The sequence below is a fragment of the Macaca nemestrina genome, chromosome 16 (genome assembly GCF_043159975.1).
Source record: "Macaca nemestrina isolate mMacNem1 chromosome 16, mMacNem.hap1, whole genome shotgun sequence".
Taxonomy (NCBI): Eukaryota; Metazoa; Chordata; class Mammalia; order Primates; family Cercopithecidae; genus Macaca; species Macaca nemestrina.
Genome location: NC_092140.1, coordinates 2,825,758 through 2,851,972, shown reverse-complemented (window position 1 = coordinate 2,851,972; position 26,215 = coordinate 2,825,758). Strand labels below are relative to the sequence as shown.

General features: G+C 43.4%; 1 protein-coding gene across 26 annotated transcripts in view; it reads left to right on the top strand.

The window, feature by feature from the left end:
* Window positions 1-26,215, top strand: part of LOC105485288 (Rho guanine nucleotide exchange factor 7) — a 181,608-nt gene that overhangs the window by 98,913 nt on the left and 56,480 nt on the right. For 25 of the 26 annotated variants that reach the window (XR_011614579.1, XM_011747565.3, XM_011747560.3 and 22 more), the window contains 3 exons: window positions 10,145-10,233; window positions 21,004-21,098; window positions 21,330-21,425. Coding sequence is in view for 25 of the 26 variants with exons in the window: in XM_011747565.3 (XP_011745867.1) it covers window positions 10,145-10,233; window positions 21,004-21,098; window positions 21,330-21,425 (280 nt within the window). In the remaining variant the exon portion in view is untranslated. Of the gene's footprint in view, window positions 1-10,144; window positions 10,234-18,268; window positions 18,439-21,003; window positions 21,099-21,329; window positions 21,426-26,215 lie in introns of those variants that run through there. The other variant, XM_024793944.2, reaches the window with a different exon arrangement.

The following is a 26,215-nucleotide window of genomic DNA, read 5'->3' as shown; positions in this document are numbered from 1 at the left end:
ATTTTAATTCGATGTACAAATATTTTTACTGAGTAAACAGGAACTGAGGTTTTTCTCTAAATGACATTTTATTAGGCTGTTTATCTCCAGGTAAATTGACCAGATGGTCTAGTTCATCTCTCCTGTTTCCTGGGGAAGTGTAAATAGCCGCTGGTGGTTTGCCCTCTTGTGGTCGGAGATGGAATTGTTCTTATCAAGATTCGCCGTTGTTTGTGCTTTTAACCCGTGGTGTAGGATTTCTTGTTTGAATAGTCCCTCTTTGGAGACAGATATTTTCCAGGATTCTGTAATAAGGATCTTTCTAATGCTTGTATCAAAAGCATCGTATATTATTCCTGAATATGTACAGTCTTATGGAAGGTAAATAATTGCTACTTAGCATTTATTTTCTGTGCACGTTTTTTGGTTAGGTAAAGCCCATGGATTTCTACAGCATTTTTTTGTTTTTTTGTTTTTTTTTTGAGATGGAGTCTTGCTCTGTTGCCCAGGCTGGAATGCAGTGGCATGATCTCAGCTCACTGCAACCTCCTCCTCCTGGGTTCAAGCGCTTTTCCTGCCCCAGCCTCCCGAGTAGCTGGGATTACAGGTGCCCGCCACCACACCCGGCTAATTTTTGTATTTTTAGTAGAGACGGGGTTTCACCATGTCGGCCAGGCTGGCCTTGAACACCTGACCTTGTCATCTGCCCGCCTCAGCCTCTCCAAGTGCTGGGATTATAGGCATGAGCCACCACACCCAGCCTCTACAGCATTTTTCACAGGCTGATATGTATTTGTGTTTTTCACCCACCTACCCTCACTCTTACTCTCTTGCTTCAGAATTTCCTAAATTCAAGGGGGAAGGTAAGGAGAGAGGCAGCGAGGTCCATTCTGGAAGTGAGTAGTGATGGTGGTTGCTGTGATTAAATAGAAGTGGAGACGTTCAGCCGCATGTGGCCACCGTGGCCTGGCGCACACAGTTAGCAGCTGTGAGAACACACCTCATGCTCTGTGTGCCTCCAAGACCAGTTTTCTGTGTGTACATGTGGACTCAGGCTTTTTTAGATGATGATTTCTAATGTGCTGACTTCAGTAATTCTCCTGTTTCTGGACAGCTTATTATCTGTTGTGCAGTAAAGACATTTCTTTTAAATGCTGTTTTGGGGGCTGGTTAGCTTGAGATGATGACTAACAATCTGTGTTTGGCAGTGATGTGAGAACTTAAATAGGGCTGTCATTTGCTGATCCACAGATCTTTAACGACTGTTCACATTGCCACTTTTTAAGTTGGTCACTTTTTAATATTTTTGACATAAAGCAACATAACATGCAGCTGAATTTTGGATGTTGTTATTTATTTAGCTGTGGAGGAACATTGTTTGAGGTGAGTATAATCTGTGCAGGGAAAAGGACAGAAGTACCACAGAACCTTGCTTTCCTTCATGCCACTGGGTGTGAGCTTGTGCCATAGTCCTTCCTCCTCTCCAGTGAGGACTGGGTTTGGACGGGACACATGAGGCTGCATTACAGGATGGGCCTCTCAGCACTATTGTTTCTCTAGTTTTTAAACAAGAGAGAAGAACATAAATTAGAAGACATGGGCCCCCCGAGGCAGGTGTAGGGAGCGTATTACAGCATTATGTACAAAGGGGTCTTGGAATAGATGGTTTGGAAATGTTTCTGGCGTGTGACAGTGAATATTCTCCTAGATTGGTGTACCAAGCATGTCCTCACTCACATGTGGCTGTCTCCCATCGTCGGTGATGATTACACATCTTCCATTTCAGGGACACATCCCATAGATCAACTGACTTAATTTGGGGTCAGGTTGTTAGTCTTCCAGTGTTAGAGCTTCTCTTTTTTAAAAAAGTTTTATTTGCATTTATGGTTAAGTAATTGTATTACTTACATGCCACGTGCTTGTAGCGTGTGATAGCCAGTGGATGGAAGAGCTTATGTGGGGAAGAGCGGAGGCCTCCGGCTCCCGCAGGCCTGATCCAGGGAGAGGATTACTCACCTGCTCTCCTCCTCTACGTAGCCGCCTCACAGCTCTTCACAGTAAGCAGACTTCTCTGCTTTGATTTATAGGGTGTATCTCACTTTTATTGCACTTTGCTTGTTTTTTTTTTTTTTTTTTCCTCTCACAAATGGAAGGCTTGTGGCAACCCTGTATTGGGCAGCACTGTTGGTGCCATTTTTCCAGCACCCTGTGCGCACTTCTTGTCCCTTGCTGCATTTGGGCAAGTCTTGCACGATTTCACGCCTTTTCGTTATTGTATCCATTATGATGATCTGTGATGAGTGATCTTTGGTGTTACAGTTGTAATTGTTTTGGGGTACCATGAACCATGCCCATATAACATGGCGGACTTAATCGATAAATGTTGTGTGTGTTCTGACTGCCCCTGACGGGGAATTCCCCATCTTTTTCTTTCCTTAGGCCACTCATTCCCTGAGACACAAAAATACTGAAATTAAACTAATTTGTAACCATACTATGACCTCTTAAGTATTCAAGTGAAAGGAAGAGTTGCATGTCTCTCAACTTTAAATAAAAAGCTAGAAATGATTAACCATAGTGAGCAAGGCAACGTATAAAGCTGAGACAGGCTGAAAGCTAGGCCTGTTGCGCCAGTCAGTCAAGTTGTGAATACAAAGAAAAAGCTCTTGAAGGAAATTACAAGTGCTACTCCAGTGAACACATGAATGATAAGCAATGAAACCAGCTTATTGGTGATATGGAGAAAGTCTGAGTGGTCTGGATAGAAGATCAAACCAGCCACAACATTTCCTTAAGGCAAAGCCTAATCTCTTCAATTCTATGAAGACTGAGAGGTGAGGAAGCTGCGGAAGAAGAGTTTGAAGCTAATGGAGGTTGGTGCATGAGGTTGAAGGAAAGAAGCCGTCTCCAGAACACGAAAGTGCAGGGTGAAGCAGCACGTGCTGACAGAGAAGCTGCAGCAAGTCATCCAGAAGGTCTAGCTGAGGTCATCGGTGAAGGTGGCCACACTAACAGGCCGACTCTCTGGTCTGGGGCGAATGTAGCTGGTGACTGAGTTGAAGCCAATTCTCATTTACCATTCTGAAAATCCAGTGCCCTTAGGAATTATGCTCAACCCACTCTGCCTCTCTGCGCTGTGAGTTAGAACAGCAAAGCCTGGATGATGGCACGTCTGCTTGTATCATGCTTTGCTGAATATTTTAAGCCCACTGTAGAGACCTCCCACTCAGAAAAAAAAGATTCCTCTGAGCATGTTACTGCTCATTGACAGTGTAGCTAATCACCCAAGAGCTCTGAGGGAGACGTAGAAAGAAATTAATGTTGTTTTCATGCTGCTGACACAGCATCCATTCTGCAGCTCATGGGTCAAGGATTAATTCAGATTTTCGAGTCTTAGCATTTAAGGAATACATTTTGTAAGGCCATAAATAGTGATTCCTCTAATGGATCTAGGCAAAGTAATTTGAAAACCTTCTGGAAAGGATTTATCCCTTTATATACTGTTAAGAACGTTTGTGATTTATGGGAGGAGGTTAAAATACCATCATTAACAGGAGTTTGGAAAACGTTGATTCTAACCCTCATGGATGACCTTAGGGCTTCAGGACTTCAGTGGAAGAAGGAACTTACCTATATGGTGGGAACAGCAAGAGAACTAGAATTGGAAATGGAGCCTGGAGATGTGAGTGAACTGCTGCACTCTCATGAGAAAACTTGAACGGATGAAGAGTTGCTCCTTATGGCTGAGCAAAGAAAGTGGTTTCTTGAAATAGACTCTACCCTTGCTGAAGTGCTGTGAACATTGTTGAAATAACAAAAGATTTAGACTGTTGCATAAAGTTAGTTGATAAAGTAATAGCAGGGTCTGAGAGGATTGACTCTTAATTTTGTAAGAAGTTGTATGTTTGTAAAATGCTATCAAACAGCATCTCACGCTCCAGAGAAATCTTTCGTGAAGAATCGGTTGATATGGCACACTTCATTGTTGTCTTGAAGTGTCCATCGCCACCGCAACCTTCCACAGCCACGGATCAATCAGCAGCCATCCATGTCAAGGCAAGACCCTCTACAAGCAAAGAGATTACAGCTTGCTGAAGGCTCAGATGATTGTTAGCATTTTTTAAGAAACATTTATTTTTTAACTAAGGAATGTACTTTTTTTACACAGTGCAATTGCAAACTTAATAGACTACAGCATAGTGTAAACATAGTGTTTGTATGCAGTAGGAAACAAATTTGTGTGACTCACTGTATTGCCATGGTCTGAAACCCAAGCCCTCAGCAACTTCAGGGTCTGCCTGTGTACCCCGTTTGACTTACCTTCTTCCTCCTACTTTCTTCTACTTTTGTTCTTTGTGATTAATTTGTTCTTCTGTTGGTGTGCTAAATGAGATGCTTTAGTCTTACTTGTATTTTGGTGACATTTGGCAGATACCTCCTGATGCCCCATTTTGTTCCGTGAAGATGCACCTTGACCCTTTTCTTTATCCTCCCACATTCTGCCTTTACTCAGCTATATCTTTCTGTTGCATTGTCAGGGTTGTTCACAATTACACCAGTTTACACTTGGCTCTAAAGCCGCAACCAGCATCCGTTCCACCCGTAATTCCGTTGGTGACCACTGTTGTGGAAACTGAGAGACACAGCAGTGGGAAAACCAAGAGTGTCTTCCCAGAAGTTATGAAGTGCACCTGAGGTGTCCTACACAGCACGTGAGGTAGGGGTGAAGGTCTGTGCTCTCTGGTCTCCGCTGGCATCCGAAAAAGAGGAGGGGGCTCTTATGGAATGAAAGAGACTCAGAGGCACAACAGCCAGATGCACTGTGCAGACTTTATTTGGTTCCTGACTCAAATAAGCTGACTTCAGAAAGCCGTTGTTTTGACAGACAGGAAGATCTGAATATAGACTAGGCATTAGATACTATTTAAAAATTATTAATGTCGTCAGGGGTGATAATGGTCTGAGGTTAGGGTTTTGAGTTTAAAGAAGAAAACCTCCCGGCCGGGCGCCGTGGCTCACGCCTGTAATCCCAGCACTTTGGGAGGCCGAGACGAGCGGATCACGAGGTCAGGAGATCGAGACCATCCTGTCTAACACGGTGAAACCCCGTCTCTACTAAGAAATACAAAAAACTAGACGGGCGCGGTGGCGGGCGCCTGTAGTCCCAGCTACTCGGGAGGCTGAGGCCGGAGAATGGTGTGAACCCGGGAGGCGGAGCTTGCAGTGAGCTGAGATCCGGTCACTGCACTCCAGCCTGGGCGACAGAGCCAGACTCCGTCTCAAAAAAAAAAAAAAAAAAGAAAAAAGAAGAAGAAAACCTCCCTTTACTAACACTGAAGTTTTGGTCGGTGGAGATGACCCGTCTCTGAGACTTGCTGATGGTGCTTCTAGCAGAGAACGAGGCGGAAGCGGATGAGGTAGGGTCAATGCTGAGGACTGCTAACGTTAAGAGTGTACATGGTTATTCTCTGTATGTTTATGTATATTTTTAAGTTTCTGTCTTAAAGTTTGGGAAAAAGTAATGGCACAATTATAACATTTTCAGACAAAGATCGAGAGCATTAGCAGATTATCGCTTGAACAACTAGGAGGACGTCACCTGACAGGAGGGTGCATGTGGTTCAGGAAACCGGCAGGCAGACACTGCTGAGCACAGGTAGACGCACACAGGCAGTGACTCCGTGAACTCTGAGTGCGTGAGTAACAGCCAACAGACCACGCACAGCGCCCCAGCGCCGAAGGTCGGAAGAGGACGTGGGAATCCTGAGTTTTCGGGGCCATGTCTGCTCTGGTGGTTGAAGCCAGCGGTGATGATTATCTCTGGACTTTGCTGGGTCAGCGACACATCACAAATGAAAGCGTAACCACCGAAACAGAGGGAAGCGGCCGGGTGGCTTTCAGTCAAGTGGGAGAGGCAAGTGAGGACTCACAGAAGTGTGTTCTCAAAAGAGGCAGAATTCCCAGCCCCGTGATGGTGGAGCTGCTCAGGGTGGGGGAGGGCACCGCACCCGGCTCTCCGGACCTGGCCCTCGCCCAGTTGTGCAGCGTTCCCGTGTGTCTTGGTGGACTCTGGTTTTGCTCGGGGCTGGCTGTACTTCCTCAGCCCAAGGAATCCAGAGCTCTTCAGTTCTGGAAAGGCTCTTCTCAAGGACTACTTCCTGCTCACTCCCTGATTTTTCTCCTGATTATCTTACTAGATGTCTTACTTTGCCCCCAGTTTTAATCTCCTTTGCGTATTTGTTTGTTTCATTGTGCTGTGTTGTAGTCCATTCCTGTGCTTGTCAGTTCATTAATTCCCTGCTCACAGTGATACTAACCTGTTTGTGGAGATTCCCATTTTAGTGACCGTATTTATTTCTAGAGATTTTGCTGCCACTTCAGATGTTTTAAATCCTCATAGTGCCTTTTTTATTCCTTGGGTTTGGTCCCAATTGCATCTCTCTCCTGTCATTTTAAACAACAGATGACATTAGGTCTTGATTTTCCTGTTATTTCTACTCTGGGGAACCTGGTCCCTTTATATGCCACGTCTGCTCACACCCTCCTGGCAGCTCAGTACCTTCTGTGGCTGATACTGTTTAATGGTGGCTTCATTCCTGATGGTGGGTTCCTGTGTACACTGGGTGGTAGAAATACGTCTACAGAGAGGAATAACATTTGCTTCTTAGGGGTTCCCGGAGACTTGTTTGTCGCAGGCGGGTCCTGGTAGTCCCGCAGGAGGAGAGCGGCGGTTGGAGTGGTCCTGCTCAGCAGGTGCGGGCTCGGGTTTTGGTTTCCTCTAGCCTGTGCTCCCATCTCTGAGCAGCCTGCGCACTTCCTTGCTGTTTCTCTAGACCAGCGCACAGACGCTTCCAGACATCTTTGCATCGGCTCTGCGGGTTACTGAGGGATCCAGTTTTATTTGCCTGGGTTGGAGCAGGTCTGTTTTCTTCCTGCATTGGGTGTAGCCCCAGCTGCTGCGGCCTGGAGGCAGGTCTGTCTCCCCTCTCCTAGTGAGAGGGTTTCCTCTTTGCTTTTGGCACGTCGTCCCCTCCTTTTCTTTTACACGTCTATATTTAAATTTTCTTGTTTTCAGCATTTTTCGAGTATATTGTAAGGAAGGGAAGACTTGCTGCCCTAGTCAGCCCCTGGAAAGGTAGCACTAAGCTGCATTCTCTTGGTTTCCCACACCTCAAAACCAGTGAATTTTATTAATTTTTAGCTACCAGATGGGCCAAAAATGCTGCTTTTCTTAGGAGAGTAGGGCGGTTGAGTATTTTCTAATCTATTTCCTGGCTGTGTGCTTTTCTATCTGTTATGAATGGCCGTAATTTAGCCTCTCTTAGATTAATTTCAATGCTGTTTTTGGTAGAAGCTACTAGCAGGCTTCCGAGGCTGCCCGGGAGTTACCTGTGCCCCTGCTGCCCCCTGCCCCTCCTGTTGATGGCACGTTTCCTCTGGCGTGACCATCCCAGGAACCTGGACAGTGGTGGGGCGAGCAAAGAGCCTTGCATTGGAAGTCAGGAGTGGCCTGGCTAGGGTGTGGCAGCCAGGGGCTTCCTGTCTCCCCTGCAGGGTCTCCTGACAGACCCACCTTGGGCGTTTGTGGAAATTATGCTTCCTAATTGGAAGCAGGGGGACGTTGTGGGTGGCACACCTTAGCGGTACCCTCTTGTTGAAAACTAACCACAGGGTGTTTTGGGGAACTTGATCTTGAGACCTCCCATTCAGCAGCCAGTAGAATTGGGAGCTCTTTTTTTCTAAGGGAGAAAAGGCACCCTGCCTGGACTTAATCTGATTTGTCTGGGTTTCTTCTGCCTGTTTTTTTATTTTTATGTAATGTTAGTAACCTGAAACTTTTTCTTTTGAAAACTTTTTTTCTTACAGTTCTTACAGTAAATTAATTGAATTTTATTAACTGTGGTGTTGAGTTGTGAGGTATGTCTTAAGTTTAAAATAACAGAGCTGGCAAAATCATTACTTTTAATATGATTTAAAGCAGATTCAGGGTCACCGTTACCGGCATGCATGCTGACGTGTGGCTTACGATCGCAGGGGCTGTGATTTAGGTGTGGACGGTCTCCCCTGTAATGGTATTTTCTGTCCTGCCTCAAAATTGCAGATTTCAAAGATGAAAAAGTGTTGTTTTTTCTCAAATGAAAACATTTCGTAGTTTTTTCTTCTACAATTAAATTCTGAGCTGTAGAAAAGAGATTGAGTAGGAAAGTGTGCTAGCAAGAATAGATTGGTTTTCCTCCTAGTAGCTCTTACAGTGTAGAAGGGATTTGTTTCCCTGAAGTTTTGTTTTCCATCCTGTGGGCAGAGAGAATTCTTGCAACTTGGAGCAGCACCTTGTCTTGTTGTTTTCGACCACCTGGAAACACTCAGCAGTGAGGCATTGAGGGAAGATTTAGGAACTTCCGTGAGGCATCGAAGGAAGATTGAGGTAAACGGCTCCTCAGGAGGAGGGAGGAGCCAAGGTTAAGGAGCATGAGGTTGGTTTGGGGCATTCTGGGTTTCTGTTGCTAGAAGATGGTGCAGCTCCTGAGGAGGCAGTTGACGTTAGGGACCTGCAGCCTTAGTGTTTGGGGTTGAAGGCACTGTTTTGGGATATGCTACCTCAGACCCCGGGACACATGGGAGGAGAGGAGAGCAGAAGGGACGGACTATAGACAGGTGCTGCTCACACCAGAGGAGAGGGGTGTGTTCCCACCCAGTGAGGGGGTTCACACGGCAGGATTCTTGCAGTGGAGATGAGCTTTGAGGGAGAACTGGTAGGAACTAAGTCCCCTAGAAAATGCTCATCGGACTTTCTTGGGGGAAGAATGTGGGAAAAAACCTCTCCCTTTCCTTTGTCCCCACTAGCCCCAATTTGATACACCGCCCCTGTAGCCCTGGAAAACCAGTGGTAAACAGAATCCATAGAACGAATGTTAGATTTACAGAATGTAAGAATCAGTGTTAGACCTATCTGCCCACCCCATAGAACTGTTGGTAGATCTGCCCCATGGAACTGTGATAACCAGACACACACACACACACACACACACACACACACAGAACCAGTGATAGACCCACCCCATAGAATTGTGATAGACACACACTGTCCATCTCATCATTAATAGAAACACACGCACACCCATAAAACCATTGAGAGACAGAGGAACCCACCCCACAGAACCGATGGTGGACACCATGCACTGTCTGTAGAACTCATGGTAAAGACACAGACACTGTCCGTAGAACTGATAATAGACACACACACACCCCCATAGAACTGGCAGACCCACCCACACACCAGCAGTAGACACACCCACACTGTCCATAGAACTGGTGATAGAGACCCTTCCTGTAGAACCGTTGGCAGACAGACCCACCCCGGAGAGCTGACAACGGGCATAGACACACCCACACTGTCCATAGAACCGGTGATAGAGACCCTTCCTGTAGAACCGTCGGCAGACAGACCCACCCCGGAGAGCTGACGACGGGCAGGCACGGTGCCAGGTTTTGTTTGGCGGGTGTTATGCAGAGTAAATATGTGTTGAGTGGATGTGGGGCGAAAGCGGTGCTGTTTTAAAACATCGGAATCCTTGCTGGAATCAGGACTGCTTTAATGGTTTCGCCTGGTGTGGAAGTGAAGATGGTGTGGGTTTTTCTTGTTTTTGCCCCTGCTTGAGATGACTCTTCTTTCTCGTCCTGTCTTCTGTGAGCGATGGGTATTTCAGGCTCTGAGCCAGATCTGCTTCTTTAGAGGGACTTTTCCATTCTGAGGGGTCGGAATCCCTAACTTGTAGCCCTGAAGTTTTAATATTGTTACGTATCTGCCAAAATGCCTTTTATTTGGGTGTCTGGGTGATGCTTTATATTTATCACACTATGGAATTGTCCTTGCAGCTAAACTGCTTTGGTTTTGGCTGCCACTCGTAGAGCAGTCTCTTAGTCGGCTTGGAACTGGGAGAACAGGGTGGGGATGGGGTGCGGTGATTGGCCTTGGTGAGCCGAGCCTGAGGGACTGGGTTTCTGGGGCACTGAGAGTCACTGTGGACAGCCTTTTCCTCGGCTTGCCGTTTGGCTTGTTAATTTGGCGAGGCTGCTGGATGAGTATCCTTGGCCTCTGTGAGGGGCTGGAACTTTTGTCATCTTTAGTACTGATCAGTAAAACTATGCTACGTTTTGATTTCAGAGAAGCCTCTGTCTCCCAAATCAGGAACGCTGAAGAGCCCTCCCAAAGGATTTGATACGACCGCCATAAACAAAAGCTATTACAATGTGGTGAGTAATTGCAGAACGTTTTTATAACTAACTGGTTTTTTGGCTGTCTCTAAAACTCAGCAATGTAGAACGTACGTGAAGTACCTAGAATAGGAAGGAAATAAAGTTCATTTATCTGCCACACAAATGTAACCACCCTTAAGGTTTTGGTCTGTTTCCTTCTCATCTCTGTATTTTTGTAATTGTATGTTTTTGTTTTAACATCGTGTATATGGAAGCGTCCCTTGTCCCATAACATAGTAATATGGCTGTTTCCTCATGCCATAGCCAGTCTTCAAAAATGATATTTTAAAAGATGTATAATGTGATTTGAAAATTCTGTATGCATTGAGTGCCATTCTGTTTGTATTCAGAGCAGACTGTAAGTACTTTAGACATAGGGCTTCTAATTTATTTTTTCTCTTAATATAGCGTTTCCCAGGATTGATGTGTACATATCACATGGCGTAGAATTACGGGAGCATGTCTAAACGCTATACATGTTAAAGACAGGTGTTTCTGGATCCTAAAATTTGCTGCTTAATATGTTCAGTATGTGATACTAAATCTGTGTAGTCTAATGCTATTAAATCTGTATGGTCTAATGCTATTAAATGTATAGTCTCATGGTACTAAATCTGTATCGTCTAAACCTTCTTTGTACCTAAGCTTATGTAGCTGTTGCATGCTCTATAGAAATGGAAAGTAATTTATTTTAAAGAATTTATTAAAATTTTAAACTACTCAATATGATAACAACAAAGTAAACCCTCTAAACATATGTATGTTTTGAATTCTGGGGAAAATGTGCATTTGTTTTGTTACTTCTTTCCCTACTCCCAGTCTTTTATTTTCTTGGTGAGGAGATATAAATATGAACCCATGAGACCTTTGAATTGTTGGTGTGAAATAGCAGTTGATTGGTGTTTTTGTGCAGCAGTCATTTTATCGTGAGCATTTGATTTTCTGTGCCTGTGTTGGGAAACGGTGAAAGGTTGTGGTGAAATGGAATCTGAACAGCTCCACCACGTGGACCTGTGCCACCGTCCTGTGCTGTGGGGCTTGCACTCTCAGCTTTCTCCTGAGTGCCCACCTTCCATCGGCCCCAGCGTCTTACTACAGGACAGACCGGCCTGGGGACCCACTCATGAATAACCGTTTATTTGGTGCCTGCTCTGTGTAGCTCTGTTAAAGGCATCAGGGTGCACGGTGAACAGAATGGCGGGCGGGTGCCTCTCCCCTCGCTGAGCTCGCACTTGGGTACGGGAACACGACGGTCTTCTGTTGCCCCCATTTTTACTGCTTCTTTTTCATAATTTGACATCTGTGCACCTTCTTGTGAACAGGTCTCTTCATGCATCATGCCACTTCTCTTACCTTAGTGCCAGTCTTTGACTTCTTTTTCCTCGTATTTGGTCAACTCCAGATCCTTTTCTGCCTTGGAAACCCTTTTCTTTGCTTCCCCTCTTTCTTCCCTTTTTTTTCATTCATCTTCATTTGGCTACTTGGACTCTGCCTTCTATTTCAACTTTGTGGACTTTGAGAAGATCAGACTCCTGTTAGCGCGTCATGTGGCCCATGTTCCCGGGACACCTGCTTTCTGTCATCTCTCCTAGTGCTCTGCATCGCCTTCATCCTTTGGCCTGTTGGGCATTTGCTCCCGGGATTTGGCTCCACCAGCTTATTTCCTTTTTAGTGTGTAGTGTAGTTGATGTGTAATTTTGTGTACATAGCTACAAAGACAGTAGGTGGGTTTTATGGGTTGTAAGAAAACTTGAGTTTTAACTCCTAGATCTGCCCTTTCCTCTTGCATTCTTGTATAAGACATTGCTTTCCTGGGGAAGGCTTCATGTGGTGAATAACACAGCCACAATCCACAGTGAGGTTCCAAAGGGTGTGTTACTTTCTGTTATGGTCAGGTCCAGATAATTGTGTTAGAAAAATTGGTTAATAGCGTTTAAATTGGTGCCACGGGCATTCTTTACTTTCTTCATTAATCTTCCTTTCGTTAGGCGTTTTATCAAACCAGACAACCATGCTTTTTTAGAAATCCTGGTGGGTTTTACTTTGCATTATATGTTCTGTTCTTCTCAGATTGAAGCATAGTCGGTACCTTTTTCATTTCCTTCTCTAACTATCCTTTTACAGAGAGGATAGCCTGGGTATTGTAGGTGCTCTTCCTTCGAATCAGCCAACTCTCTCATACAGAATGATGGAGAACGCCTTGACCTCAAAATTACATCTAAATTGTTGTCTATATAAAGCTGCATTTGTAAATAGAACGTGGTAAAATTACAGTTGTTATAGAAATAAACTCATAGAATTCATAGAAAATCATCTTTTGATGTAGTACTCTCATTTTACAATAGAGAAAACAGAAGCTGAATGCCTTGTCCAAGGTCATACGCTGGTTACTGACTAAGCCAGGAATCAATTTCAGCTTTCCTTAATTTTATATTTATAAATCGTACATAAAAATAGAGAACAGAATACAACACAGAACAAAACATGATAGATAATGTGTCAGGCATTTCCACACCCCCTTTTGTAGTTTCGTTTTCACAGAAAACTATAAGGTGTTTTTAACGCCACCGAGAGTTGAAAACTTACTAAAGGGTAAGACCAGTGTGGACCAGTGGTGTTAAGGAAAGTTACATGAATGACTTCTCTTAACTTGGGATCAGTATAATGGAGTTGAGGGAAGAGTATTCCATGTGAAAGTACCATTTTGAAATTAAGAGACAATGAGGCAGGTATGAATGGGATGGGTATGTGTCTTCCTGCTACTGTATAATGGTTAAGATGAACACCAAATAGACACTGGGAAGTAAAACGCTTAGTAATCTGTCTGTTATTATGGACCATTCAGTAACTATTTCTCTCTCCTCTCCTTCTGGGACTCCTGTTGTGCAGTTAGTCAGTTACAGACAATATTTGAGCCATTGTCTTCATACTGTCCTTTAATATTTTTAAGCATAATTTCCTTTAGTTTTTTGGACATATTTATAATAGCTGCTTTGAAACCTTTATCTCCTAAGTCCACTATCTGTGTCCCCCAGACACAGTTTCTATTGACTGCTTCTTTTTTTCGTGCGTGTGTGTGTGTGTGTGTGTGTGTGTGTGTGGTCACACTTTCTTGCATGTCCTATAATTTTTTAAATTGAAAACTGGACATCTTACACCTATTTTAGCAGCTCTGGATGTTTGAAATCCACCTCCCCTGGGATATACTGTTGCTGTTGCTGTTTCTTGCTCTGTGACTCACCTAGAGCACTTCTGTAGTTTGTCTCCCCATAGTCACTGTTGTCTCTTTGTATTTTTTTTATTCTTGTTTTTATTTTTAATTCTGTCTTTCTAGGATTCACTTTTGGATAGCATAAGTTAGTATTCAGCCAAAGATTGACCAAAGATTGTGCTTAAACGCCTTTAACAGTCCAGGTATTATGGCTCACACCTGTAATCCCAACACTTTGGGAGGCCTAGTCAGGAGGATTGCTTGAGACTAGGAGTTTCACACCAGCCTGGGCAGCATAACAAGACCATGTCTCTACAAAAAAACAAAATTACCTGGGCTTGGTGGCAAATGCCTGTAGTCTCAGCTACTCGGGAGGCTGAGGTGGGAGGATTGCTTGAGCCCTGGAGTTTGAGGCTGCAGTGAGCTATGGTTGCACCACTGCACTTCTGGCCTGAACTACAGAACAAGACTGTGTCTCTAAAAAAACAAACACCTTTGAACATTAGGTTTCACTCTTTGCCAGTGATCTGTATGGGGCTGGGGAATGCATTCAAAGAGGGGACTGGGGAGGAGCATGACTTTTTAAAAGTTAAAGGCAGTGGATGAAATGACAATAGGCTACCTAATGAGAGTTTAATAAATTCCTTGCCTCAAACAGTATAAGCCAGATCACAAGTTAATTGGAATATTATTTGCATCAGGTATAATACAAGGTTATCCTTAATGTCTGAAGAGCTCATTAAGACAAATACATTAAGATTAATAGATAAATGGGAAAGGATGTGAACAATTTAAAAAATGGTAAACACTAAGCCTTTGGAAAAAAAAGTTAAACTTACCATAAAAATTGTAATAGCCGTATTTTCTGTAATCAGTGAGAAGAGATTTAAAGAGAGAAACTTTAGTTCTAATGGTGGAAATGTAAACCCATATAGAGTTTCTCAAAAGTAATATGGCAGTTATATATAGAATTCTGAAAGTGATCAAGCTCTTTAATTTAGGGCTTTCTCTTTAATTTCTAAATTTCTTGAAATCCATTCCAGAGAATTAGCCTGAAATATATTCAGAGATGCTTGTGAAAAGGCATTTTCAGGATTATTTGTTATAGTAATAAATTGCAAGCAACCCCAGATAACCAGTATGAGATGAACAGAACCAGAACGATTAAGCGATCAGTGGTTTGTCCATTGTAATTATTAAAGTGTACATGAGCCTTTAAAAATACAGAAAACGTATATTTTCATGTTAAGTGCAATAACAATATAAAATTACATAGGTGATACGACGTCGTGGTATTACAAAGTTGACATAGAAGATAGAAGACGTTTTGTTAGAGAATGGTTTCTTTTGAGTGGAGGAATTTTAGCTTCCCACTAATGTAAGGGATAGTGATTATGGGGGAAGTCTTGGCACCACAGTCCAGAATGTGCTGGAGATAGAAACGGGCGGGCCTCTGAGGCTAGGGAGGAACCCAGCGTGGAACATGGCAGGGACACAAGGCCATGGGCTTGGAGAGTGGCAGGGGAAGGGAGAGGAAATCAAGATCTCTTAAATGCAGATCTTTTAATTTCAATTAGTTTTTGTGACAAAGCCAGCCAGTACTCTTGCCTTTATTTTCTCACATACGTACTGTTTGCAGTCAGTCTGTTAGCTGTGTCTTAGGGTGCCCTTGTTGTGTAGGTAGTTGAGCATTAATTAAGATCAGGGCGGCTTGATGCAGTGGAAGGTGTACAGCCTTTTTGTTGAATCATCAGTGCTGCTTAGCCTGGGTGGCCAGGAGCTTTGACCCTGGCTTCCTGAGCCCAGTTATCTCATTTGTAAAATGAGGTTGGTAATGCTGGCCCCGACCTGGTAGTATTAAGTGGACTGGCAATTGGCCTTACGGCCTCCAGCAAAGTGCTGGACCTTAGAGGTTTTTGTGTTTATTAAGAAAAGTATTTAAGAGCATTGGGAACAGAAGGCATCACTGAGGCCACCATACCATTCTGTTTGTAAACTGGAATCCCCGTAGCTTTTGAGGGTGACCCGTGAAAGCTGTAGCCAAGGTGGCCTGATGATATAATTAAAGGAGACAGGTTTGTGACCTGATGTGTCTGAGCTTGGTGGCTTTGACAGTGAAAGCACACTCGTTGTGCCCATGGCATGGTGACCGGCATCTTTCCTGATGTGGGGATCAAAGGAAGGGGTTGGATGCCGAGGCTGGAGAGAATGATGGTCTAGAGTTGCCTCTCGGGGAGACGAGGAGCACCCCCTCCGTCATTAGAGAATGAGGTTTCTTAAGTCGCTAACTGGGAAGACACAGGCCTTATGGCCTTCCCTGCTCAGTGATATACACTACGGTTGATTTTGTAGGTTCTGTACTAACCTGTTCTCATGCTGCTGTGAAGAAATACCAGAGACTGGGTAATTTATAAAGAAAAGAGGTTTAATTGACTCACAGTTCCACACGGCTGGGGAGGCCTCAGGAAACATACAATCATGGCGGAAGGCACCTCTTCACAGAGCAGTGGGAGAGAGGATGAGTGCCAACAGGGGAAATGCCAGATGCTTATGAAACCATCAGATCTTGGGAGAACTCCCCGTCATGAGAACAGCATGAGGGGACGCGCCGCGTGCCTCCACCCCATCCCGCCCTTGACACGTGGGGATTATTACAATTCAGGGTGAGATTTTGGTGGGACACAGAGCCAAACCATATCACTTTCCCTGTTATTTAGTGCGTAATTGTAATACTGTGAATATAATGTAATAGGTGGCAGTCACTCATTTTAATCCATAAAGGTACAAAGCGGTTATATATCCTTAGATGCCATCACACATGTCCTCGGGCCTTTCCTGTGCTCCAGAGAAGCCCCACGCCTGTCTTTTCCTCCCTGCTCCTTTAGTTTCCGATGGCCTTGAGATGCCAGGCCAAGGAGGAGAACCTGAGACTCCTGGTGACAGGGTGTCCTCTGTCTCCATCCATCGGCGCTGACCCTAAACCCAGGAACACCTGAGACTCCTGGTGACAGGGTGTCCTCTGTCTCCATCCATCAGCACTGACCCTAAACCCAGGAACACCTGAGACTCCTGGTGACGGTGTCCTCTGTCTCCATCCATCGGCACTGACCCTAAACCCTGGAACACCTGAGACTCCTGGTGACGGTGTCCTCTGTCTCCATCCATCGGCGCTGACCCTAAACCCTGGCATTGCTTCATCTCTTCATCTTCTGTGTTCCCCTTGGCTTTTCTCCACCTTGATGAAGGTTTCTTTCAAATCTTTTGACCCCTGAATCTCTGCTTGGGGCCTGTAGGTGGAGATGGTTGATGAGGAGGGGCCCTGAGGTATCAGGGAGGGTGTGCAGCTTGTGGGATCCCCTCCTTTCCTGGGTGACGAGATGCTTGCTGGCTTCTTGCACACTTGGCTCCCATTGTTTTTCATGGGATTTCCTTGCTGTGTCTGGACTCAGATGATACAGACGAAGGTTGTCAGGTAGGCAGTAGTGGAAGGCTGACACAGAGAGGAGCTCAGTGTTTGGGAGAATCGAGTGGCTTAATTGCAAGAAAGGCTGTCTTGTGAAGTAATTACCTCCTGACTGAAGGAGTCATTTAAGCAGCAGCTCCAAGTAAGACTCCACATTGGGCTAGAAGGTCGAAGGGTGACCGACTAGATGCCTTCCTGCTATAAGCCAAGGACTGGCACTCTTCAGTAACCATCACAACCCTGTGAAATCCCTTTTTGTGAAGAAGGGAAACAGACTGATAGACTTGTCCAGCTGCAGGCAGTCAGTGGCAGAGCGCAGCTGTGAGCCCAGGTCCACCTGTCTGCAGAGGCCAGCTCTTTACCTGTCGCCATGCTGCTATGCAGGTGCCGTTGGCAGTGTCCGCTTCCCCCTGGGGCTGGAGACTTTGCAGGAGCCATTGCCTATAAACCTTTACCATTTGGGAGAAACGCGCCCCAAGACCTGTGAATCTCCAAATTTAAAAGTAATAGAATAACTTTTCTTTCAAAAGATACAGTATCATAAAAGAAAAGCATTTATGTGGTCCCTCCAAACTTTTTTTGAGAGCTAATGTTTCTAGGTATTAGTAAGGACCACCAGTGCTAACACACTACATTAAATCAGTAACTGTGTGTTTGGGGAGCCACTGACTGCCTGATGTCATTGTGACCTGTAGATGAGCCAGCAGGAGCTTCAGGGATTTCTTGTCAACACTCCTTCCTTCCTTTTCCTTTCCCTGTGGTCAGATGTTTATTAGAGGCTACATTATGTGGTGAACTACTGTCTTGTAATTGACTTTTTGAAAATGTACTTGAAGTGTAAACAGACTGGAATGGAGAACATTAAAGGATGATCTTGTTTCTTTGCAGCAGTGGACAGGGAGGGGCTGATTAGGTAGGGTGTAAGTAGATTTTGAATAATTGTGCCACTTTTTAGTTTTTCTTCTTGGACTTACACATTAGGATTGGGTTATGGAAATTTGGTTTTATGATGATAAAAACTTTTTATCCAGATGAAACAAAAAAATTAGTGTTCTTTGTTCTCCTATGTAGATCAGTTATTTGTTTTTAAAGGCTATGATGACATAAACATAAAACACCTACCAAGATTGGCAGTGAAAGTTGTAACCCATTTGTAAAATCAGGAATACTAAGTACTCCTTTAATGATGCAGTGAATAAAGTGTCTGTGTCTGCAAGGCGCGGCAGCGAGTCCTCTTTGTTTTGCTGTGCTCGAAGGCGGGCAGTGTAGGGATTGAGTGGCACCAGTGTTTGACTGCACTTGCCTCTCCACGCCTCGTGACCCCTGGGAAGCTGGCACTGGCTGAGCTCAGCTCTCTGGGCCTTTCTTCAGCGCTGTGGGTTGTCAAAGCTGCCTTTTCTCTGAAAACTGCGTGCGTCCTCTGGGTTCCCAGCGTTGGGGGGATGGAGCTGTGGCTGCCAGGCTGTGAGGTCTCATGGGGTCCTGCAGCAGCCAGAGCATGCAGAAGACAAGGAGGGGAAGAAAGGTGGTAAGTGGCTCCCAGGGCTGCGCCCTGAGGTCAGGAAGGCCAACAACCTCCTGGCAGAGGGAGTGGGCACCCCAGCTGGAGCCCGGGAGCCAGGCCTGGCTATGTGTTTGAGGAAAAGTTAAGTGTAACTTGCATTGTTTGGTTGGGAGTAATACAGGAGTTGTGTTTAGCACCCTATTTGAAAGTAGTGTTTAAGACTATTTGTTGAATTAACCAACTTAACTATGTTAACGAATGTAGCCTTTTGGCAGAGGCTCTTTGGAGTCGTTTTTGGTGCTTATGGGAAGCTTTCATTTCTACAAACTAGTGCTTAGTGCTCTGACGGACAAAAGGTCACTGTATTTTATTCTTCTCTTATTCGTGCTAGTGATAGTTTCTAGTGGCTGCTTTCTTATCTCACATAGGAACATTTTTCTCTTTGAAAATAAGTATATAGGTCTTTAGGTGTGCAATGAGCAGTATTGGTAAGTTGGTATCCAATATTTGTAATTAAGAAGCTAAATCATATTTCCTATCTTTAACACTGAAAAGGCCTTTTCTGGTACGTCTGCGACAGATCTTACTTTATCTTACTTAGCTCGACATCGCATTATGCTTGACTGGCTTCTCCCGTTGCTTTGGAGGACAGGCCTGGTTTAGAGTAGTGTCTCTGGGGTAGGGTGGCTGGCATCACGGTTTGCCTCTGCTCACCAGACCTGTGACATTTGTGTTCAATGGGAATTTCATAGAAGGAAGACATTGTGGTTGTGGGGTCAGCATTTCCCCCGAAGAGCCAGCCCCCTCCCCCGAAGAGCCAGCCCCCTGCAGGGCCCCTCGCTCTGGCTCTCCCACGGTCGTCTCCCATGAATAGATCCCTTCAGGGATGAGCCGGAGCTCCTTGTCACCAGTGGAAGAGCCTCTATTTTTTTTGCCCAAGTAGTTTAGTAAGTGATTTAATAAGATTTGCATTTACTCAGGAATGACTGTACTCTTTCTCAGAGTTTATAGTCAACAGTAGCAAACAGAATAATGACCCGGTTTGTCTTTACTAAAGCTGAAATTTAAATTTAACTTGATGACTTTTTTCTTAAATGTTTAAATTTACATTTGGATTGTCAAAAATTATGGGGACAAACTGAGCATGTTTAATATCTTGATTACTTCTGTACGATTTCTTTTGTATAAGTAATTGAGAATGTATTGTTAGCTCTGGGAGACAAATAGCACATCTTAATGCATGTACTAGATGTGCAGAAAATACATGTAATGTGATTTTCTGATTTAAAAAGCACTAGCTCTGTGACAGAGTTGGGTGGAACAGAATGGAGGCAAGGATTCCGCTTTCTTCACTTATGTCTGGTCCTTCAGTATCCTCAGTGCGGTCCTCAGTCTCATGCCAAAGAAGACAGTGTGGTGCGGCGCAGTGGCAGGAGGACCTGGGGCCGCTGTCTGGCTCTGCTTTTCCCAGCTGTTTGAGTTGGGAGAAGTCAGCTTCTCTAAGAGGAAAGGTTGTGTGTGCACAGCACCTTGCTCAGTGCCAGGAGTGCGAGGAGCACCTGCAGTTCACATCCAGGTGCCTTCTCGCCCCGCCCTGGGCTGGGCCTTTGCTGCAGTGATCGCTGGTGGAAAGCATTCCCGCTCGGTTTCGCCAGTTTTGCACTTTATATTTGTCTGTCAGTTTTTAAGACTTAAATTATTTTGGCTAAATTTGCTACACTAATGCAGGGTATTGGGAACATTTTAATTTTAAGGTTAATTTATAATTATTTTGCTATCTTTAAATGAAGTAGTAAAGATTGTTTACATGGATAAACCTTAGTTTTTAATCAATGTGGTAATAACGTGTCTGAGACGGTCATATTCACGAGGGAAAGTCTGTAGTTCGCAGAAATTGGTTTCAACTTTTAGGTGCAATCTAAAGACTAAACTGTTTTTTTTTTTTAGTTGAGAGTAATGTTACATATGTTAAAATACATAGATTTTAAAGGCACAGTCCAGTGAGCTTTGACAATGTATATATCTGTTGTAACCGCTACCCAAATCAAGATACAGAACCTATTTATCACCTTAGAAATTTACCTCATTCTCCTTTCCCTGTTGTCCCCGCCCCGCATCCTACCCTTTACCTCTTCTCTGATTTCCGTCACCATAGATTAGTTTTGCCATCTCTTAGACTTAATATAAATGGAATGATGCAGGATGTCCTTTTTGGGAATGGCTTCTTTTGCACAACACAGTGTTGTAGAGATTGATCTGTGTGTCCGTGCAGTTGTGATTCTTGGCGACTCCTCCTTTTTATCTAAACAGACGTGGCATCTGATGATGGAATTCTTCCTTCATCCTAGGTATACCTGTGTCAGATATGGTTAGCAGTAAGATAAAGTCAGTTGTGTGGCCTTAGTAATAATTCATTACATGGGTTTAATAGTCAGTAATCACAAAGATACTGTGATACTCAATACTTGAGTCTTACATAGAAGTAATAGTATGAATTGAACAATGGTGATGAACTGTCCAAAGTATATAAATCTTAGAGTCAAATAGCAATTGAAATGTCAAATAACACTTATTCATCGTTTATTATAGGTGCTACAGAATATTTTAGAAACAGAAAATGAATATTCTAAAGAACTTCAGACTGTGCTTTCAACCTACCTACGGCCATTGCAGACCAGTGAGAAGTAAGTTAGATGATAAATTGCATTAACTGTAAATAGTCTAAACCTTAGGCTATTCTCTTGTATTTTCAGAAAATAGAGGGTTAAATAGTAAAACAGAATTTAGAGTATCAGTTTGCCTTAGACATCAGCAGTTTATTAGGTTAAGACTTCAATAGGACATTGGGATGGCAAAGGAGAAGAATATAAGTAAAACTGTTTACATATGTTTACTGTTATTTTTCTTGGCTCTAGGTTAAGTTCAGCAAACATTTCATATTTAATGGGAAATCTAGAAGAAATATGTTCTTTCCAGCAAATGCTCGTACAGTCTTTAGAAGAATGCACCAAGTAAGTAAGATGCTAAAAATTTGCAAAACTCAGGTTGGTATAATTGGTATTTAAAGGATTAAGTGTGAAATAATTTTATAATTCACATTTCTAAAGATGCAAACTTATTTTAAATCAAATCAGCTTTTATAGTAAAAGCTGTATTTTAGACTCTCTAGTTTGTATAGCAGGAATCTTCAGAGACTCGACCAGAATGGTGGTTTTTAAGGTGTTCTGTGGAGGAAGAGTAGGGATGAAGAGCCTCTGGGAGCGAAAGGAGAATGGCTTGACATCAGGACCACTGAGGGGACAAGTGACTCAGCTCCTTGTGTGCCCTGGGTGCTGCGCAGGGGCCCTTGAAGGCCAGGTCTTTCCAGCAGCGTCCTGTAGCTTGCCTGCTGTTTCTGGCCTTCCAGAAGCAGACACAGTGCTTCTTGAAATAACATGTTAGGTTGATGCAAAAGTAATTGTGGTTTTGGACTGTGAATTTTAAACCATGACTAGGCTCAGACACATCTTTATTAATCAAGAACCATTCCAGTCAACACATTTTTGCCAGTGAGAAATAAGTTTTATCCCTGTAGCGTAAAAATCTGTGCTTTGGGATTCGACAAACTTGGAAAGCACTTTCTGCATTCTGCTGGTTGTCAAAGCATTTTCCATGCAAAAAATTGGCAAGATGCTTGAAGAAGTGGTGGTCAGTTGGTGAGAGGTCAGGTGAATATGGCAGATGAGGCAAAACTTCACAGCCCAATTTTTCCACTTTTGAAGCGTTGGTTGTGTGACGTGCGGTCGGGTGTTGTCGTGGAGAAGAATTGGGCCCTTCCTGTTGACCAATGCCGGTTGCAGGCGTTGCAGTTTTCAGTGTATCTCATTGATTTGCTGAGCACACTTCTCGGATGTAATGGTTTTGTGGAGATTCAGAAAGCTGTAGTGGATCAGACCAGCAGCAGACCACCAGACAGTGACATAACCTTTTTCTGGTGCAAGTTTGGCTTTGGGAAGTGCTTTGGAGCTTCTTCTCAGCCCAACCACTGAGCTGTTGTCACTGGTTGTCGTCTAAGACCCACTTGTTGGCGTATGTCACAATCTGATTGAGACATGCTCATTGTGTAGAATAAGAGGTGACATTTCAAAATGATGATTTTTTTGATTCTCGCTCAGCTCATGAGGGACCCACTTACTGAGCTTTTTCACCTTTTCAAATTGCTTCAAATGCTGATCAACTGTATAATGGCCGATGCTGACTTCTTCAGCAGCTTCTCGTGTAGTTGTAAGAGGATCAGCTTCAGTGATGGCTGTCAGTTGGTTGTTGTCAACTTCCGACGGCTGGCCACTCCGCTCCTCATCTTCAAGGCTCTCATCCCCTCTGCAAACCACCACTGCACTGTGTGTTCATTAGCAGTTCCTGGGCCAAATGCGTTGTTGATGTTGGAAATTGTCTCCCCTGCTTTATGACTTGGTTTGAACTCGAATAAGAAAATCACTCAAATTTGTCTGTTGTCTAACATCATTTCCATAGTCTAAAACATAAACAGCAAGTAATAAGTCATTAGCAAAAAACCATAAAGCGAAATATGCATTAAAATGATATATAACTACAGTTATTTAAGAATGTATTCCAATATCAGATGGCGAATTTCAACAATGCAAAAACCACAAATACGTTTGCACCAACCTGATATAACGTGCTATGTTGATGAACTAGGGCTTTGAGGCTTTGTCCTTTTCCGAAATTTTCCTTTGGAGGGACGGAGGCATGTTCTGAATAATCAGCCATCAGTTTTTTTCTGTGTGACTATTTTATGTTCTTTGTTTACATCAGACATTAAAGGATATTTGTTAATTTCCTGCCAGGTGACTTAAAACAGTAGTGCACATGGAAAGTTTTAGGTTTTAGTAGTCTACCAGGCGATGTTTCTTTACTTGTGGATTTGATGAAGTCGACACATTTTATTTTTAAATTATCTTGGATCTTTAGTCATATAACCCCAGAAAAGATCACAGTACATTATTCCCTTGGGTTTTGGTTGTTCTCTGGTTTTCCCTTCAGCTTGTGTCTTTAGGTTTTGAACGTGATGAGGGAGTGGCCTTCCTTTTGTGCCACTAGTTGTTGCAGTTCAGGACAGTTTACCAACCATGATGAAAATACTTTGTTCCCTTAACTTTTTGGCTGGGCTTTGAGGTTTTGTCTGGCTGGGCTTTGAGGTTTTGTCAAGGCACTTTATACTGGACTATCGACATGGCAAGGAAAGCTGAATGCCAGAGTAACAGAATATTATTAGAAACCGTAAGTGAATATTCCATAGAACTTCAGACTGTATTTTCAGCCCATCTGCAGGCCATTGTTTTTACTTTTATAGCATTTTTGGTTTGCACAAAGTGGCATTATTATTAATTTTTTATTTTTAATTATACCTTGTGTTCTAGGGTACATGTGCACAACGTGCGTGTTTGTTACATATGTATACATGTGCCGTGTTGCTGTGCTGCACCCATTAACTCATCATTTGCATTATTTACATGACCATGAAAGAACAGCTTGGGAATCACTTTGATTTTCTTTTGGCGAATGAAGGTCATTTGCTAATAATTTGAAGTCCTTGTAAGGGTTCATATTGTGCTCAAAATGGAAGTAAATGCTTGTCTCCATTTTTCTCACTGGCCGCAGAGAATGTGGTCTAACAAATTATTACAGTACATTTTAAAAACACAGTTTTCAGTACCTCTGTTGGGCATTATATTAGCCCCGTGAATTATTATCCTCATGTTACTGATTAAAAAGCTGAAATAAAGGGCAGTAAAGTAATAGGCTTGAAGCCATATGTTTAAGGCTTCAGTCCTTATATTATCTCAGAATTTGGTATGGCTTAGGTATTATTTTGATCAAGTTTGTCAAATTTATGCTACATGTATACGAGGTGTTAGAGTTCCACGGGGAAATGGAATGTACAGGACAAAGTTTTCCTTCTCAGCTATTTCTCTTCTTTTTTATTATGAATATTCTGAAATTTTCATCATTCCCATTTTTAAGACTGTTACTTTCGTCTTTTTGTCCTATGTGTGAAATTTCAGTACCATTTTACAGTCTACCAAATGCCATATATATACACACATACATATACGTGTGTGTGTGTATATATATATGTATACACACACACACACACATATATATGCACATATATATAACAGTTTCATATTCATTTTTTTTTTTTGGGTACGGAATCTTGCTCCGTTGCCCAGGCTGGAGTGCAGTGGTGTGATCTCAGCTCATTGCAACCTCTGTCTGCGGAGTTCAAGTGATTCTCCTGCCTCAGCCTCCCAAGTAACTGGGACTACAGGCGTGCGCCGCCACTCCCGGCTAAGTTTTGTATTTTTAGTAGAGATGGGGTTTCATCATGTTGGTCGGGCTGGTCTTAAGTTCCTCACCTCAAATGAACCACCCGCCTCAGCCTCCCAAAGTGTTGGAATTACAGGCTTGAGCCACCGTGCCTGGCCTTCATATTCATTATTTCTTTTGATTTTTTTTTTTTAATCTCTACACAGGCTTGATTCCTAAACGTCCAGCCCCTTTCACAGCTGCCTGTGGGTTAGACCCAGGAGTTGGCAAACTGTGGGCTGGGTCAGGTTCCGCCTACCACCTGTTTCTATAAACAAAGTTTCACCGGCACGTGCTGTGCATTTCCATTCACCCATGTTAATGGCTGTGTTTGTACTACAGTGGCAGCACTGGAGTTGTGATAGAAACTGTCTGGCTCACATGCCTCAAATATTTACTCCGTGGCTTTTTATAGAAAGCTGGCTGACCCAGGTGAGATGTGCTTTCTCCCTTGGGACCTCGACCTGGCCCTAACCTCTCCATTGCCGGTGCGTTCTGAGGCCCACGTTTGTTTTCTCGGTATTTTTGCCATGTAGGATGTCTGTCTTCCCTCCTGAAAATTGAAGTTGCTATCTGGTGTCATTTTTCTTCAGGCAGAGGAACGCTTTAGTTTTTTGTAATTCAGGTGTGTGACTGACAAAAATGATGTTGGATTTTGTTGTCTGAAAATGCTGCCTTCGTTCCTGAAGATTTTTTTTTATTCCCCCTGGATACTGAACTCTGGGTAACAGATTTTTTGTTTCAGCATTTGAAGGCTATTGCTCCACTGTCTTTTGGCCTTCGCTGTATCTGGTGATTGTCTGGTGACAGCCTCCATTCTGTTCCGATCAGCACGATCTCAGATAGTTGTTCCCCTGTCCGCTTCCTAGATTTTGCCTTTATTTTAGGTTTTTGACATTTTGACGGTGATTATCTCGGGTGTGGTTTTCTGACTTCTTGAACTTGAATATTTATGTCTTTTACCAAATGTGGGGAATTTGCGGGCATTATTTCTTCAAATATTTTGCTGCTTTACTGTTTCTGCTCTGCTTTGGGACCCCGGTTCCACACATGTAGACCTTTTGCTGGAGGTCCCGGATTTGCTCATGGCTTTCTAACCTGGTCCCCGCTCTGTTCTTCAGGTTGAATGGCGTCTGCTGTGTCCTAAATGTTCACTGTCTGCCTCTCTACTCTCTTGTTCGTCCCCGTGCAACAGGTTTTTAGTTTGAGAATTATTTTCATTTCTAGAATTTGTTTCAGTTAAACATTTTTAGTTCTTAGCTAAGACTTTATATTTGTTCATTCACTACAAGAATATTTTTCTTTATATCCTTTAGCAATAATTAGAATCACTGCGTTAAGGTCCCATCTGCTGATTCTTGTATTGTGAGGATGGGTTATGTCTTTGTGATTCTTTTTATTTCTAGTGACTTTGAATTGGGTCCTGTTTACT